This window comes from Carassius gibelio, chromosome B2 (assembly GCF_023724105.1).
Source record: "Carassius gibelio isolate Cgi1373 ecotype wild population from Czech Republic chromosome B2, carGib1.2-hapl.c, whole genome shotgun sequence".
NCBI lineage: Eukaryota > Metazoa > Chordata > Actinopteri > Cypriniformes > Cyprinidae > Carassius > Carassius gibelio.
Genome location: NC_068397.1, coordinates 27,489,267 through 27,501,067, shown reverse-complemented (window position 1 = coordinate 27,501,067; position 11,801 = coordinate 27,489,267). Strand labels below are relative to the sequence as shown.

At 37.2% G+C, this 11,801-nt stretch overlaps 1 protein-coding gene across 4 annotated transcripts in view; it reads left to right on the top strand.

Moving 5' to 3' along the window:
* Window positions 1-11,801, top strand: part of LOC127950546 (GRB10-interacting GYF protein 2) — a 32,263-nt gene that overhangs the window by 7,795 nt on the left and 12,667 nt on the right. Inside the window, exons 1-13 of one of the 4 annotated variants that reach the window (XM_052547670.1) lie at window positions 1,451-1,595; window positions 5,056-5,106; window positions 5,965-6,103; window positions 6,202-6,297; window positions 6,591-6,699; window positions 6,939-7,047; window positions 7,524-7,564; window positions 7,833-7,865; window positions 8,715-8,891; window positions 8,977-9,203; window positions 9,314-9,464; window positions 9,997-10,248; window positions 10,669-10,865. In XM_052547670.1, the coding sequence (XP_052403630.1) occupies window positions 5,069-5,106; window positions 5,965-6,103; window positions 6,202-6,297; window positions 6,591-6,699; window positions 6,939-7,047; window positions 7,524-7,564; window positions 7,833-7,865; window positions 8,715-8,891; window positions 8,977-9,203; window positions 9,314-9,464; window positions 9,997-10,248; window positions 10,669-10,865 (1,569 nt within the window). In that variant the 5' untranslated portion in view covers window positions 1,451-1,595; window positions 5,056-5,068. Of the gene's footprint in view, window positions 1-1,450; window positions 1,596-5,055; window positions 5,107-5,964; window positions 6,104-6,201; window positions 6,298-6,590; window positions 6,700-6,938; window positions 7,048-7,523; window positions 7,565-7,832; window positions 7,866-8,714; window positions 8,892-8,976; window positions 9,204-9,313; window positions 9,465-9,996; window positions 10,249-10,668; window positions 10,866-11,801 lie in introns of those variants that run through there. The other 3 variants (XM_052547674.1, XM_052547672.1, XM_052547671.1) reach the window with 3 other exon arrangements.

Sequence of the window (11,801 nt, the reverse complement as noted above, 5' to 3'; positions counted from 1 at the left end):
TTTTTTATCATTTTATTTAATGTTTTTTATAGGCTAAATACATTTTTCATTATACACTTTCCTTATACAGTAATCTATAGAAAAATAACTTCAAACCTTAATAAGAAATAATTTTCTTTTTACATTTTTACAAAATAAGTTTTTTCTTTTATTGATTTAAGTTCACTGCCAGAAAATGTTTTTATAAATAATGGATTTACAGGCAATTATCTGGCAGCATGTAACAGTGTTTCATATGAACACAGGTCTTCACTTGTATTGGAAGCAAAGAGGATCACATTACAGTTCGAGGAAATAAAGATTATTTCCTTTTTGTTTTGACTGTTTCAGAAGCAGCTCATAACCCACACAAGGTATAAGTACTTTAAAGTGCAATATTCTGTTATGTCATTTCTCAGAATTACATTGCTGCATGAAACAGCATTTGTCTGTTCATGTGCTTGCTACTAGATGTAGATGCAGGTTAGGAGTAGGAGTAGAGTTAGGGTGATAACTCCATTCGCCTGTGCTCTAGAAGAAGAGAGAAAAAGAATTATGATGTTTACTGATTAAATAATCAATCATGATTTAATATTAGGCTGTTTTCTTGTTTTGCAGACAATAAATCATGTTTTAGATCTTAAATGCATAGAATAGCATAAATAAAATATTTGTAAAGCAAAAATGCCAAATGTAATTGTTGCATTCTAGCAGGGTACTTTTTTTTAACTCATTTTGAATAAAACTCAAAACTCAGCAGCGTAAAAAAAGAAACCGTGTAAACAAGACAGCTTCCCTTCCTATCAATACCTTTATTGCACTGCATATATGTGTGTTTGATAATCTAGCAACAGGCCTAGCTACTTTTGGGGAACAAACCCTGCATAAAATAAAATAACATAACATCATACAATAACATATTTTTTAATTACTAGAGATTTGTTTAAATTCCACAAAACCTAATTTAGTTATGTAACAGGTAATCATATTCACTTTAAAAAAAAAAACTGAAACTGAAAAAGAAGCCAAAACTGGTCATTAAGGATTAGTGCTAAGATTTGGGTGAAGTTTTAGTCTTTAAGGCTTTAGAACAAGATCTCAAAACAAAATAGGCTACATAAGCTTGTAGGTTATTATATGAATAATATGAATTATGTAAAAACTAAATACAAGAGCTACTGCATAGGCTATTAATATTAATAGGCTATTTCTAAAAAAATTTTTTATACATATATATAAAAGCACGTTTTATTATTTAAATTAGTAAAATACATTTATGTAGCCTAAATAAACTATTTCTAGGGTAGAGTAATGTGAATGTTCATATATAAAAAAATATATAAAACTATAAAAACTATGGCAAATGTAATGATGGACAGATTCGTGTAGGTCATAAAAAAATTTTCATTTAAAAGTTCCATCTGCAGTGTGTGGAAGCATTATGTATATGTGGGGGCGCGAGCGCGCTTTCGGATCTGCTGCTGTCAGCACGCACGCTCTCATCCGGGCAATTTTCGGCATACGTGTTGTCACGTGACCCAGGTTCAGCCATCTTGTGGATACGAAACGAGAGACGCCACTCGCACACAAATTCAGCGCTGTCAGTAAAAGCAGAGGTAAGACAGCGGGCCCGGCGTACACGGATTTGCTCTAAAATAAAACTTAAATATTCCTTCGCTAACTCTCAGTAACATAGACCCGCCCCAGTTTAACGGAACGACGCTATTCTAGCCCGCATGGTTTTTAGGCCTGGAAGCACTGGGCTCGATTAGACCGGCCTACCGCTGATGATGCTATCAGCTATCCGTAGGCAGCTGTAGTGGAATGCGGTGTGGCTGGAGACAGTGAGCACAGGCCGCACGGATTAAAACTCGTGTCAACTCACTTAAGTTACACCTTTACTTCGATGTGCTTATGCGCTCCTGTCCATATTTTATACCGACAGTTTTTGAAAGTTCGTAAATTTCGCAGGGCTGCGTGCGCTGGCTTAAAGTTGGTAACTTAGGAGTTTGAAGTCAGAAAGTTGAACGTCCAGCGATAGTCAGGCTAGGATATTTTACCTTTATTAAACTCCTATTTAAACGGGTAACGTTATATGGCATCTGCAGCAGTCATTTCAGTAGTACATATTTCATCTAAAAGGATTTATTGGCGTTTTCTACGTCTAGCCTGTGCTTAATGGGAGTATGAAGGCATGTACCGACAGTGACGTGGTCATTGAAACCTTAAACTGACATTTATCGGTCTTTTGAGGTGTGCGGGAATAAAAACATGTTAGGCCACGACACGGATCAATTACACATGGTCCCTTAAACAAACCTTCTAGGCTGGTCAAGCCACAGCTGATGTTGACATTTTATTTACAGTTATCTTTTCTGACCTTCTGATCGCCTCTAAAAGACCACAAATGCAACGTCCACACATATCACAGCGATGGAAACCGATCATTTAATGCACCTGTTTGTAACCCTATTAAGTCCGTGAAATTTCAAAAGGGGCTGTACAATGCCAATTGTGTAAAAACTGCAATCTGTTGACCATCTGTTTTCAACCAAAACTAGCTTTATTGACTTAAGTTTTGTGTTCAACTGCGAGTTTTTTTCTCCTGCCTGACTGGTGTTAAATACTTGAACTGTGCATGCCTGTTTGTAACCTGATGCAACCTTATAATTGCATGATTTGGTGGGTTTCTATCAGATAAACCGATTAAATTGCCTTTTATATGCACGTTAGTTTTTGTTTTTTAATGGGCAGCGTGTGTAATCTGGATCGGATTTCCTCATTTGGCTGCGCACGTGGTTTAAATCCCTGCAGCAGCAAGTCGCTCCTGTTTGTTTTGTATAGACGTTATGCCAGCTACATAATGTGGCTGTGAAGAGAATATATATCAAGACCCAAATAAAATAAAAATATCTCTCATTGTCCCTTGAGGTTAAATGCATCTTGTTTGACAGGTCTGACAAGATTCATGTGCAATATACAATATGTTCATGTGATCAGTTCAAATCAAGTTTGAAAAAAGTTAGTTGCATTACATAGTGGTGAAGGGAAGCGTAGGTTGCACAGATGTCTGAGAACGCCCTTCCTAATCGGGAGAGTTCCTAAAATAGCTCTCGTCACAGTAAGGGGGTTACTTAAGGTGCCTAACGGATGAGGGTCACCTCTAGAATATTATACAAAAAATACATTACTGCCAGTGTCACCGTTGTAAAGATGTATGAAAACTTGTTGGTTTACTTGTTGCACTTTGTGTGTATATGTAATTATACTTACCTGGGACTTTAAAAAACTGAATAAATCATGCACATGCTTTGTGAAAGTGTTTGCTTCATCTATGTTTGAGCAAACGGTGTCACTCCGGGGGAATTGATCCGCCTGTGTATTTTCATAAGCGTTAGCGAGTATTTGCATTGGGAGTATGTATTTGCAATTGCATATTCAAAGGGGATGTCCCAAAAAGTAGAAAGTTATGTTCAGCATTGATGCCTTGTGTGTTAGTTTAAAAAAAATATATATATATATTATTTGTGCTCTTTTTCAAAGTGTGTAGGTGTAGTTCTCACATCATGAACTCCTCTTGCACTCAAAACACAGTTGGTTGCAATCAAGGCTGAACGATTAATCGAGGTTGATTAATCGCGATTGTCATGAACATTTTGTCTGTAAAGGCGGTTCTGTGATTAGTAGTAAGTCTCCATCACCTGCTTTCAGGTGGAGCAGCATTTACTACACAGTCGTAGCTCTCCGACAAGCTATGCAAAATCACGTTCATAGTCGCAGATGATATATTATCGTAGGATTGTGAAATGAGCAAAATCATTTGTCATTTTATTATGATGACAATTCTAATAAGAACTAGGGCCTGGCAATCGGATCTGTGGAAGCATTTGACATAATGCGTAAAGGTGCCATAATTCCACAATGAATGAAAGAATGAACAAATGATTTAATGTTTTGTTTACATATGCGCAGACGAAGCTTGCAGTGTTTTAACCTCTGTCGTCTCGCCATGATGATATGAATACACAAATTTCATCCCCAGCTGCTCTGATAGTCACTTCATTAGCATTTTATAGTTTAATTTGACAAAACTACCGTCATAAAATACACAGCGGTTGCAAGTTCCTCATGACAAACAGTCAAAATAAAAGTTTATTTAAATGTGAAGAAACTGTATAAATTATATTATTATTTAGCAGTCTTAAGACTCAATGTAACAACAATGCTACTACTAATAATAAATATTTAAAATTCTTTATTTTTAAAGAAATAATCACATTTGTTTTCTTTTCAATTTTAACCGTAAACCTCTCTTGTACAGCACTTTGTTTCCCAAAAAATAAAAGGGTTTTTTCATTTGATTAGGAGAAATTAAATTGTTTTATGCCTTTATCTGATTGCCAGAAAAATTAAGAACATTTTATATGGCCATGTTATTGTTTAAAAAATGAGACTTCCCCAAAGGTTTAAAATACTGGCCCGTGGTTCCTAATTTCTTTTCATAAATTTACCATTTGTAAACTGATGTTTACTGTTCATTTTTTAGAAACCCTATTAAGAACTGAGGTAAACCATATTTTGCCGTAGTCGTGTGTTTATTAGTCACGTTGAATCAATGAAAGCAGTTCAATCTTCTATTTATTCACCTGCAGCGATTTCTTCTTCGGGGCATATTTGGATTTTCAGCGCAAAAGCGGCCGTTGGCCTTTGGATGGAGGTTTACTGCTGATCACAGAACTGTGCTTCACTGAAAAATACGCATGACAATCGCAGCTTCTGCCTAATCACGATTTATTGCCTTTGCGATTAAATTTCACTTAATTGTGCAGCCCTAATGTATATTTTGTGTACAATCCTGTATGTATGCATGTAAAGCATAAATGTCAATTTCAGTGTTTTTGCTGTTTATTCATTCTTCGAATGTTGAATCTTTATATATTATTTTTATTATATATATATATATATATATATATATATATATATATATATATATATATATATTTTTTTTTTTTTTTTTTTTACTGAAGTCAATTTATATTTTTGTGCTGAGCTGTTAATAGTCTTCATTTTCTTCAGACTTTTAAGGAAAATGGCAGAAACCCAGACACTTAACTTCGGACCAGAATGGTGAGTGTTGTTCACCAGCAACAGGGTCTGATGTAGGCTTGTAAATATTTTTTTTCTTAATAACATTTCATAAATGTTTCTGTCTAATGTACACTGATTTAGTCAATATTATTTTTGAGAGCCTATTTTATCTGTTTTTGGAAGTTTAGTGATTATGCAAAATGAAACTTTAGCTCTATCGACGTTATTTCTGGCAAGCTGTCAATTAAACAAAATTATTTTAACCCAGGAAACATGTATACAGGACATTGTCACTGATTTTACAACTCGATTGATTAACAAGTTAAGCATTTCATCGTTTCTCTCACTAGTAGTTTTTTTTTTGCACTTTTTTTTTGATCACAGAACGCATCAGCACATCTTCATTGATTTGAAAGTGCGTAAATGCGTTAAGCTTCACATTTCTGCTTTTAAACCCTCTTGGCCTTTTTATATACTTGCAGTTTTCATTGTGAACATTTTTTGTTTTTTTAAGTCCACTTAAATTAAGTGCTAATTTTAATTCAAGTTAACAATTTAGCCCAGTTACATGTTAAAAATCATTGCATCAGTTTTACTGTAACGTTAAATGGTTATATTTACTCATTAAAATAGTGGCGTTAAAGAACTATTTAAAAACATGCTGTCTTTGTTGTTTGCAAATCAATTTTGAATTTCAGTGTGTGAAATATTTATAGTTACAAATTCTTTGTTAAATATGATTAATTGCTGTTAAGTACAGAAGTATAGAATATATAATTACATTATGTAATTATAAAATAACAGATTCTTAATGTTAGAAGCATAGATATAATATTTGTGTTTACTGTCTAATGATATGATGATGACGTAGCATGTTTTCTCTCGGCTGTGTCCTAGGCTCCGTGCCCTGTCTGGTGGAGTGGGTAGCAGCAGTGTGGCTTCCCCTCCGCTCTCACCTGCATTGCCAAAGTATAAACTCGCAGACTATCGCTACGGGAGAGAAGAGATGCTAGCACTTTATGTAAAGGATAACGTGGTTAGGACAAATTTTCATTCAGTCTCGTTTACCTAAAAGCATTTTGTTCAGTTTACATATTCAGGTTTAAATGTTTCCAAACTTTATTCCCCCTTTAGATTCCGGTAGATCTTCATGATAAGGACTTTCTACCTATTTTACAAGAGGAGCCCCTGCCACCATTGGCATTAGTCCCATTTACAGAGGAGGAACAGGTGAGAATTTAACCTGATTACTCAGAAGACTTGCAGATGGTTTAGAAGTGTCAATGAGGTGCTTTCTCCAGCATCTCTCTATTCTCTGTGAAACTGAAGTTGGGCTAAACTTCAATGAAAAGCTGTGCCTACATATTCAAGTAGTGGCATTCTCATTTTATCACATGCTGTGGTCGAAACGGATAAGGAATTACGCCCACTTGCTGTCTTGCTCTCACGCAACCCCTTGCTGAGCTTGCAGCTATGTATGTATTGGCCCTTACTTTCCTCTGCATGTGTGTATGTCTCCACAGAGAAATTTCTCCATGTCTGTAAACAGTGCAGCAGTACTCCGTCTGACAGGAAGGGGTGGTGGGACGGTGACAGGGGCACCCAGAGGCCGAAGTTCTTCACGAGGGCGAGGTTAGCTGCGTTGCAACCACAGACTTTCCTTTTTTCCTGCTCAAAAGATGTGCAATAGCTAAATACAGTTCTAGAAGCGGAAATACTGCACTTTCTGTTAAACCAGAGCAGAGTGCAGACTGTGTGTAACATTTTCCTTCCTATGTAGTTGTCGTCTCAGTACAGACTGAATTTGTCATGCAGAATTAAGGTGAGACTAGTGCATGTGCTCATGAGCCCTTTTCTTGTTTGTTTGACAGGGAGGGGCAGAGGAGATGGAGGGTTTTACCAAAGAAGTTTTGATGATGTGGAGGGAGGTTTTGGCCGTGGAGCAAGAGAGATGCATCGCTCCCAGAGTTGGGAGGAGAGGTATTCAAAATGAATAGCACCTGCCGCACAAACTGTCTGTAAGCAATTGCAAATCTATAGCATGCTACAGATAGGTAACATGCAGGCTAAAGGTTTCGCAATGCATATGGCCAAATTATTTTTTTGGTTCTTTCTTAGTGTTAAAAAAAGGTTCAGAGACCTTTGCAGCGGTATACTGTCAGAAAATGTCTTGATGCAGCCTGTCCTCTCATTAAAAAAATTTATTCACAACAAAAATAACAACGCTGAGAAAACCGTTGTTAAGAAAGCATCTGGTCATTGAGTTGTAGATAATGTCACACTATTTTTTTGGATTTTACTTGAATTATATTGGGTCTTTGAGTGCCAAAAATAATTATAATAGCCCAGATACTGATCTGAAATAAAAAGAGGAGGCATAAATTAAATATATTAGTTGTCTGTGTTTTGTACATTTGGTTTGATGTTAACCTGATCATTTTCTCTTTCTTACCCAGGGGAGACAGAAGGTTTGAAAAGCCAGGGCGAAAAGATCCAGGTTAGTTTGCTAGATTTTTAAAATATAAGTGAGAGTGGGATAAGATTTGTCACCATGTTCTTAGAAGGGGTCGTATACAGCTGCCTGTAATTGAGAGATTGCATGTAAAAGTAATGAGCACTTTCTACATGCAAAATCTCAATGCACTTATGGATTGTGTGATAAAAAAGTGACGCATCTGACACCACTTTCCCCTACAAAGTGAGACATGATGTAATGCATCACATTATGTATTGCTTCTGACCCAACTGAATCTGTTTGTCCATAGATGGAGCACCAGCCCATTTTCCTCTCAATCACAGTAAGTGCTTCTCTTTGTTGACAGACATATAAAATTACAAGACCGTTTAAAAGTAAGTCTTTAAGTTAGTCAATTAAAGAAATTAATACTTGTTTAGCAAGGATACATTCAAGTGATCAAAAATGTCAGTAAAAGTTTTTTACATTGTTACAGAATATTTTTTGTTCTAAATAAATGCTGTTCTTGTTTTTGTTTTTTTATCCAAAAAGTATCACTTTTTCCACAAATATAGTTAACAACTTGACTGTTTTCAACATTTATGCAAAATATTTCTTGAGTAGCATATTATAATGATTTTGATTTTTAAATATCATGTGACCCTGGAGGAGGAGTGGTGGCTGCAGAAAACTCAGTTTTACATGAGCTTTACATTACTTTTTAAAGTAACATTTCAGAATATATTTTTTTTTTTACTGTATTCTTTTTTACATTACATCACGATGACGACATACCATACAGATGGTCCATACACAGGATTCGTGCTCTGCATTTAACCCATCCAAAGTGCGCACACATAGTAGTGAACGCACACCCAGAGCAGTGGGCAGCCATTTATGTTGCTGTGCCCAGGGAGCAGTTTGGAGTTTGTTGCCTTGCTCAAGGACACCTCAGTCGTGGTATTTCCAGCCCGAGACTTGAACCCACAACCTTAGGGTTAGACACCTTAGGGTTAGACTTAGTGAGACACAGTGAGAATTAGAGACTTCTGTCTGAACACTTACTCATACTGAGATCAAACTTTTCAACAGTAGTGAATAATAAATGCAAGGCATTCTTGAGCTTTTAGTCAATCATAAATGCTTCAAATACTCAACGTGTACTACTTGTTCTTTTTTTTCTTCCAAAAAGTAAGGGCAAACTATGAGGATTCTGGTGCAGGTAATGCTCGAAAGCACGAGTTTATTCGCTCAGAGAGTGACAACTGGCGCACATTTCGAGATGAGCAGAATGGTGAGGATGATGACGGGGGCTGGAGGCTTGCAGGTTCTCGTCGGGAAAATGAACGATGGTGTCCTCCAAGTCCAGGTTTGTTGCACGCTGTTTTTTTCTTCAAGGACTTTGTTTACTTAATTAGTAATTTTTGTGATCCAAAGAAATTCCTCATTTGCAGACGGTCTGCGATCAGCAGGGTGGCGGGAACACCCGGATCAACGTCGGCGCTTGCCTTTCGACTCAAGGGGTGAAGATGGCAGTTACCGTAGGCCTCGGTCAGGCAGCGGGAGTGTAGAAGAAGAAAGAGACAGTTTACCAGAATGGTGTCTGGAAGATGCAGAGGAGGAGACGGGGACATTTGACTCCTCTGGGGCCTTCCTCTCACTTAAGGTGAGGGCGTTGGAAGTGAGTTCTTGATCTTTGATTCTTCATTCTATATTACTGAGTAATAAGTGAGGATGTCTGATCCTAATTAATGTATTTTGATGTGTGAATTTTCCTAATTGCTCATTTAGAAAGCTCCTAAGGAGCCGATCCTGGAGGAGGCGGAGCTGGACTTCCGGCCACTGGAGGAGAATGAAGAATGCACAGAAAAGGATGACAGTGAATCAGAACAAACCAAAGATACTGACACGGGAGGAGGATGTGAGAGTGATCGAAATGAAGGTGAGAACGCCGTTTCATTGGTGCACTCTAGAAATCCAAAACAGATTTCAAGTTATTCAGTTGTTGATTTAAAGTATTTAATTTAATTTATTTGATCAATAATACTGTGAAATGCAATTTAAAATAAATGTTTTATATTTGAATATATTGTAAAATGTATTTTATTCTGTTGATGGGAAAGCTGATTTTTCAGCAGCCATTACTCCAGTCTTCAGAAATCATTCTAATATTCTGCTCAAGAAACATTTCCTATTATCACATGATACTTTATCAGTGTTCTTTGAATAGAATTAAAAATGGTCTTTAAAGTCACTTTTAATAAAACATTTTTTTGATGAATAAAAGTTTTTTCTTCTTTCTTACAATCTTTAAATGTTAAAATCTTAAAAACCTCAAAGTTTACAACGGGACTGGACATTTTTTTTTTCCATTTTGAAGTCTTCAGTCTTACACAATATCAGCTAATGTCTCAACAGCCCTTTAACAATCATCTGTCACTGTTTTTAATCAAACATTTTTTTTTTGTTTACAGTAGGTAGTAAATCGGACGAGCCATCCCCAGTTGCTGTTCCATTTCCAGCATTGGTAACGCCTCCCAAGGCTGCAACCCCTGCTCCAATTCCCTCTGTGCACCCGGAGCAGGCTGTAGAAAGTGAAAGACCAGTGGAGAGAACGACGGTACCAGAACTCAGACCTGAACTCAGTAAAGCACGACTACACACAACTCTACCAAATAGCATTGTGGAGGCCATTTCCATACCGCATGTCACAAACACACTCCCAGGTAATAATCACATGATATTTACTAGTGTTTTCAAATGATTAATTGCATCCAAAATAAGTTTTTGTTTACATTTTGTATGTGTACTGTATTTTTTGTTTGTGTATATATGGTATATATACAGAAAATACTTGTGTATTCATTTATATATTTATATTATATTTTAGATTATATATAAATATTTAATATATAAACATGTCATATTGTTCTTAAATATATACATATGTGTTTGTATGTAAATATACATAAGTACAAAGACACAGTACAAACTCATATATTATGTAAACACAAACTTGTATTTTGGATGCGATTAATTGTTTGATATTTACTTTTAATATATACTTGTGAATAAATATTTTTGGAAATAAAGTTCTGTAGCTTTCAGTTGAGGAATCTCTAGTTAAAACCTGCTTCTGCTTCCAGATCTTCCGGTCCCAACATCTTCAGTGCTGCCCATTCAGTCGGTGCCCACTCAAACCCAGCAGATCAAGCCTTTGGAAATGCCAGTGGCTTTGGCTCCTGCTCTCCCCCACTCCACAGGCATTGTGGGCCTTATCGGCTGTCCCTCTGCCCTGCCCTCTGACATGGATGAGTATGAGGGACTCAAGCACTTTGAGCAGGTTTGAATGGCTGTTTAATGTACAGCAGTGGTTGCATCTGAATATTAAGCTGGTGCTTAAAGGGGTCATATGATACTTTTTTAAAGGGGGGGTGAAATGCTCGTTTTCACTCAATATCCTGTTAATCTTGAGTACCTATAGAGTAGTACTGCATCCTTCATAAGTCCAAAAAGTCTTTAGTTTTATTATATTCATAAGAGAAAGATAGTCTGTACCGATTTTTCCAGGAAAAACATGACCGGCTGGAGGCGTGACGTGTGGGCGGAGCTAAAGAATCACGAGCGCGAGTAGGCTTTTGCGTTGAGAGCATGTGGAAGCTGTGACATTACCGTGAGGGAAAAACCATCATCCAAAACAAACCGTGGCTTGCAGTCAGATTCAGCCGTTTATTTATGATCCAGAATCAGATCCCGAGGCTGAAATTTAACAAGAGCAGCATCAGCAAGGACTCGCTCCGAGCGGGGCTCGAACCCAGGTCTCCGGCATGGGAGGGGACGCACTAACAAGGAGGCAGAGATATTTGAAGCAGTTTTACTCACCGCCTGCGGTTCCAACACACGATCGTGACCCTTTTTCGTTGGGATTGCATCATCCTTAAGAAATAAACGATACGCAAATCCGTCGTCAAACTGGGCCTTGTTTGTAAAACAAGCATCTTCGAAATGCAGGGAACAAACAAAAACACTTGCACAACTCCGTTGATGCTCTGTAAAAATAAACTCCTTCCACTGGTCCCTTAATGCTGTTTTTTTTTGTTGGTAATCTGTGCAGGGTTGTCTTGCCCTGGCAACCAAAAACACACTCCTTTTGTGACTTTTCGCGACGCTCTCGCTCTGATCAGTGAAATGTCTGTGCTCAGCCTCGCTATACGGGAGCGCGCGCACGTGAATACAGTTAATAATGTCCTTAGTTTTACCATTGGTTCAAGCCTGAAAG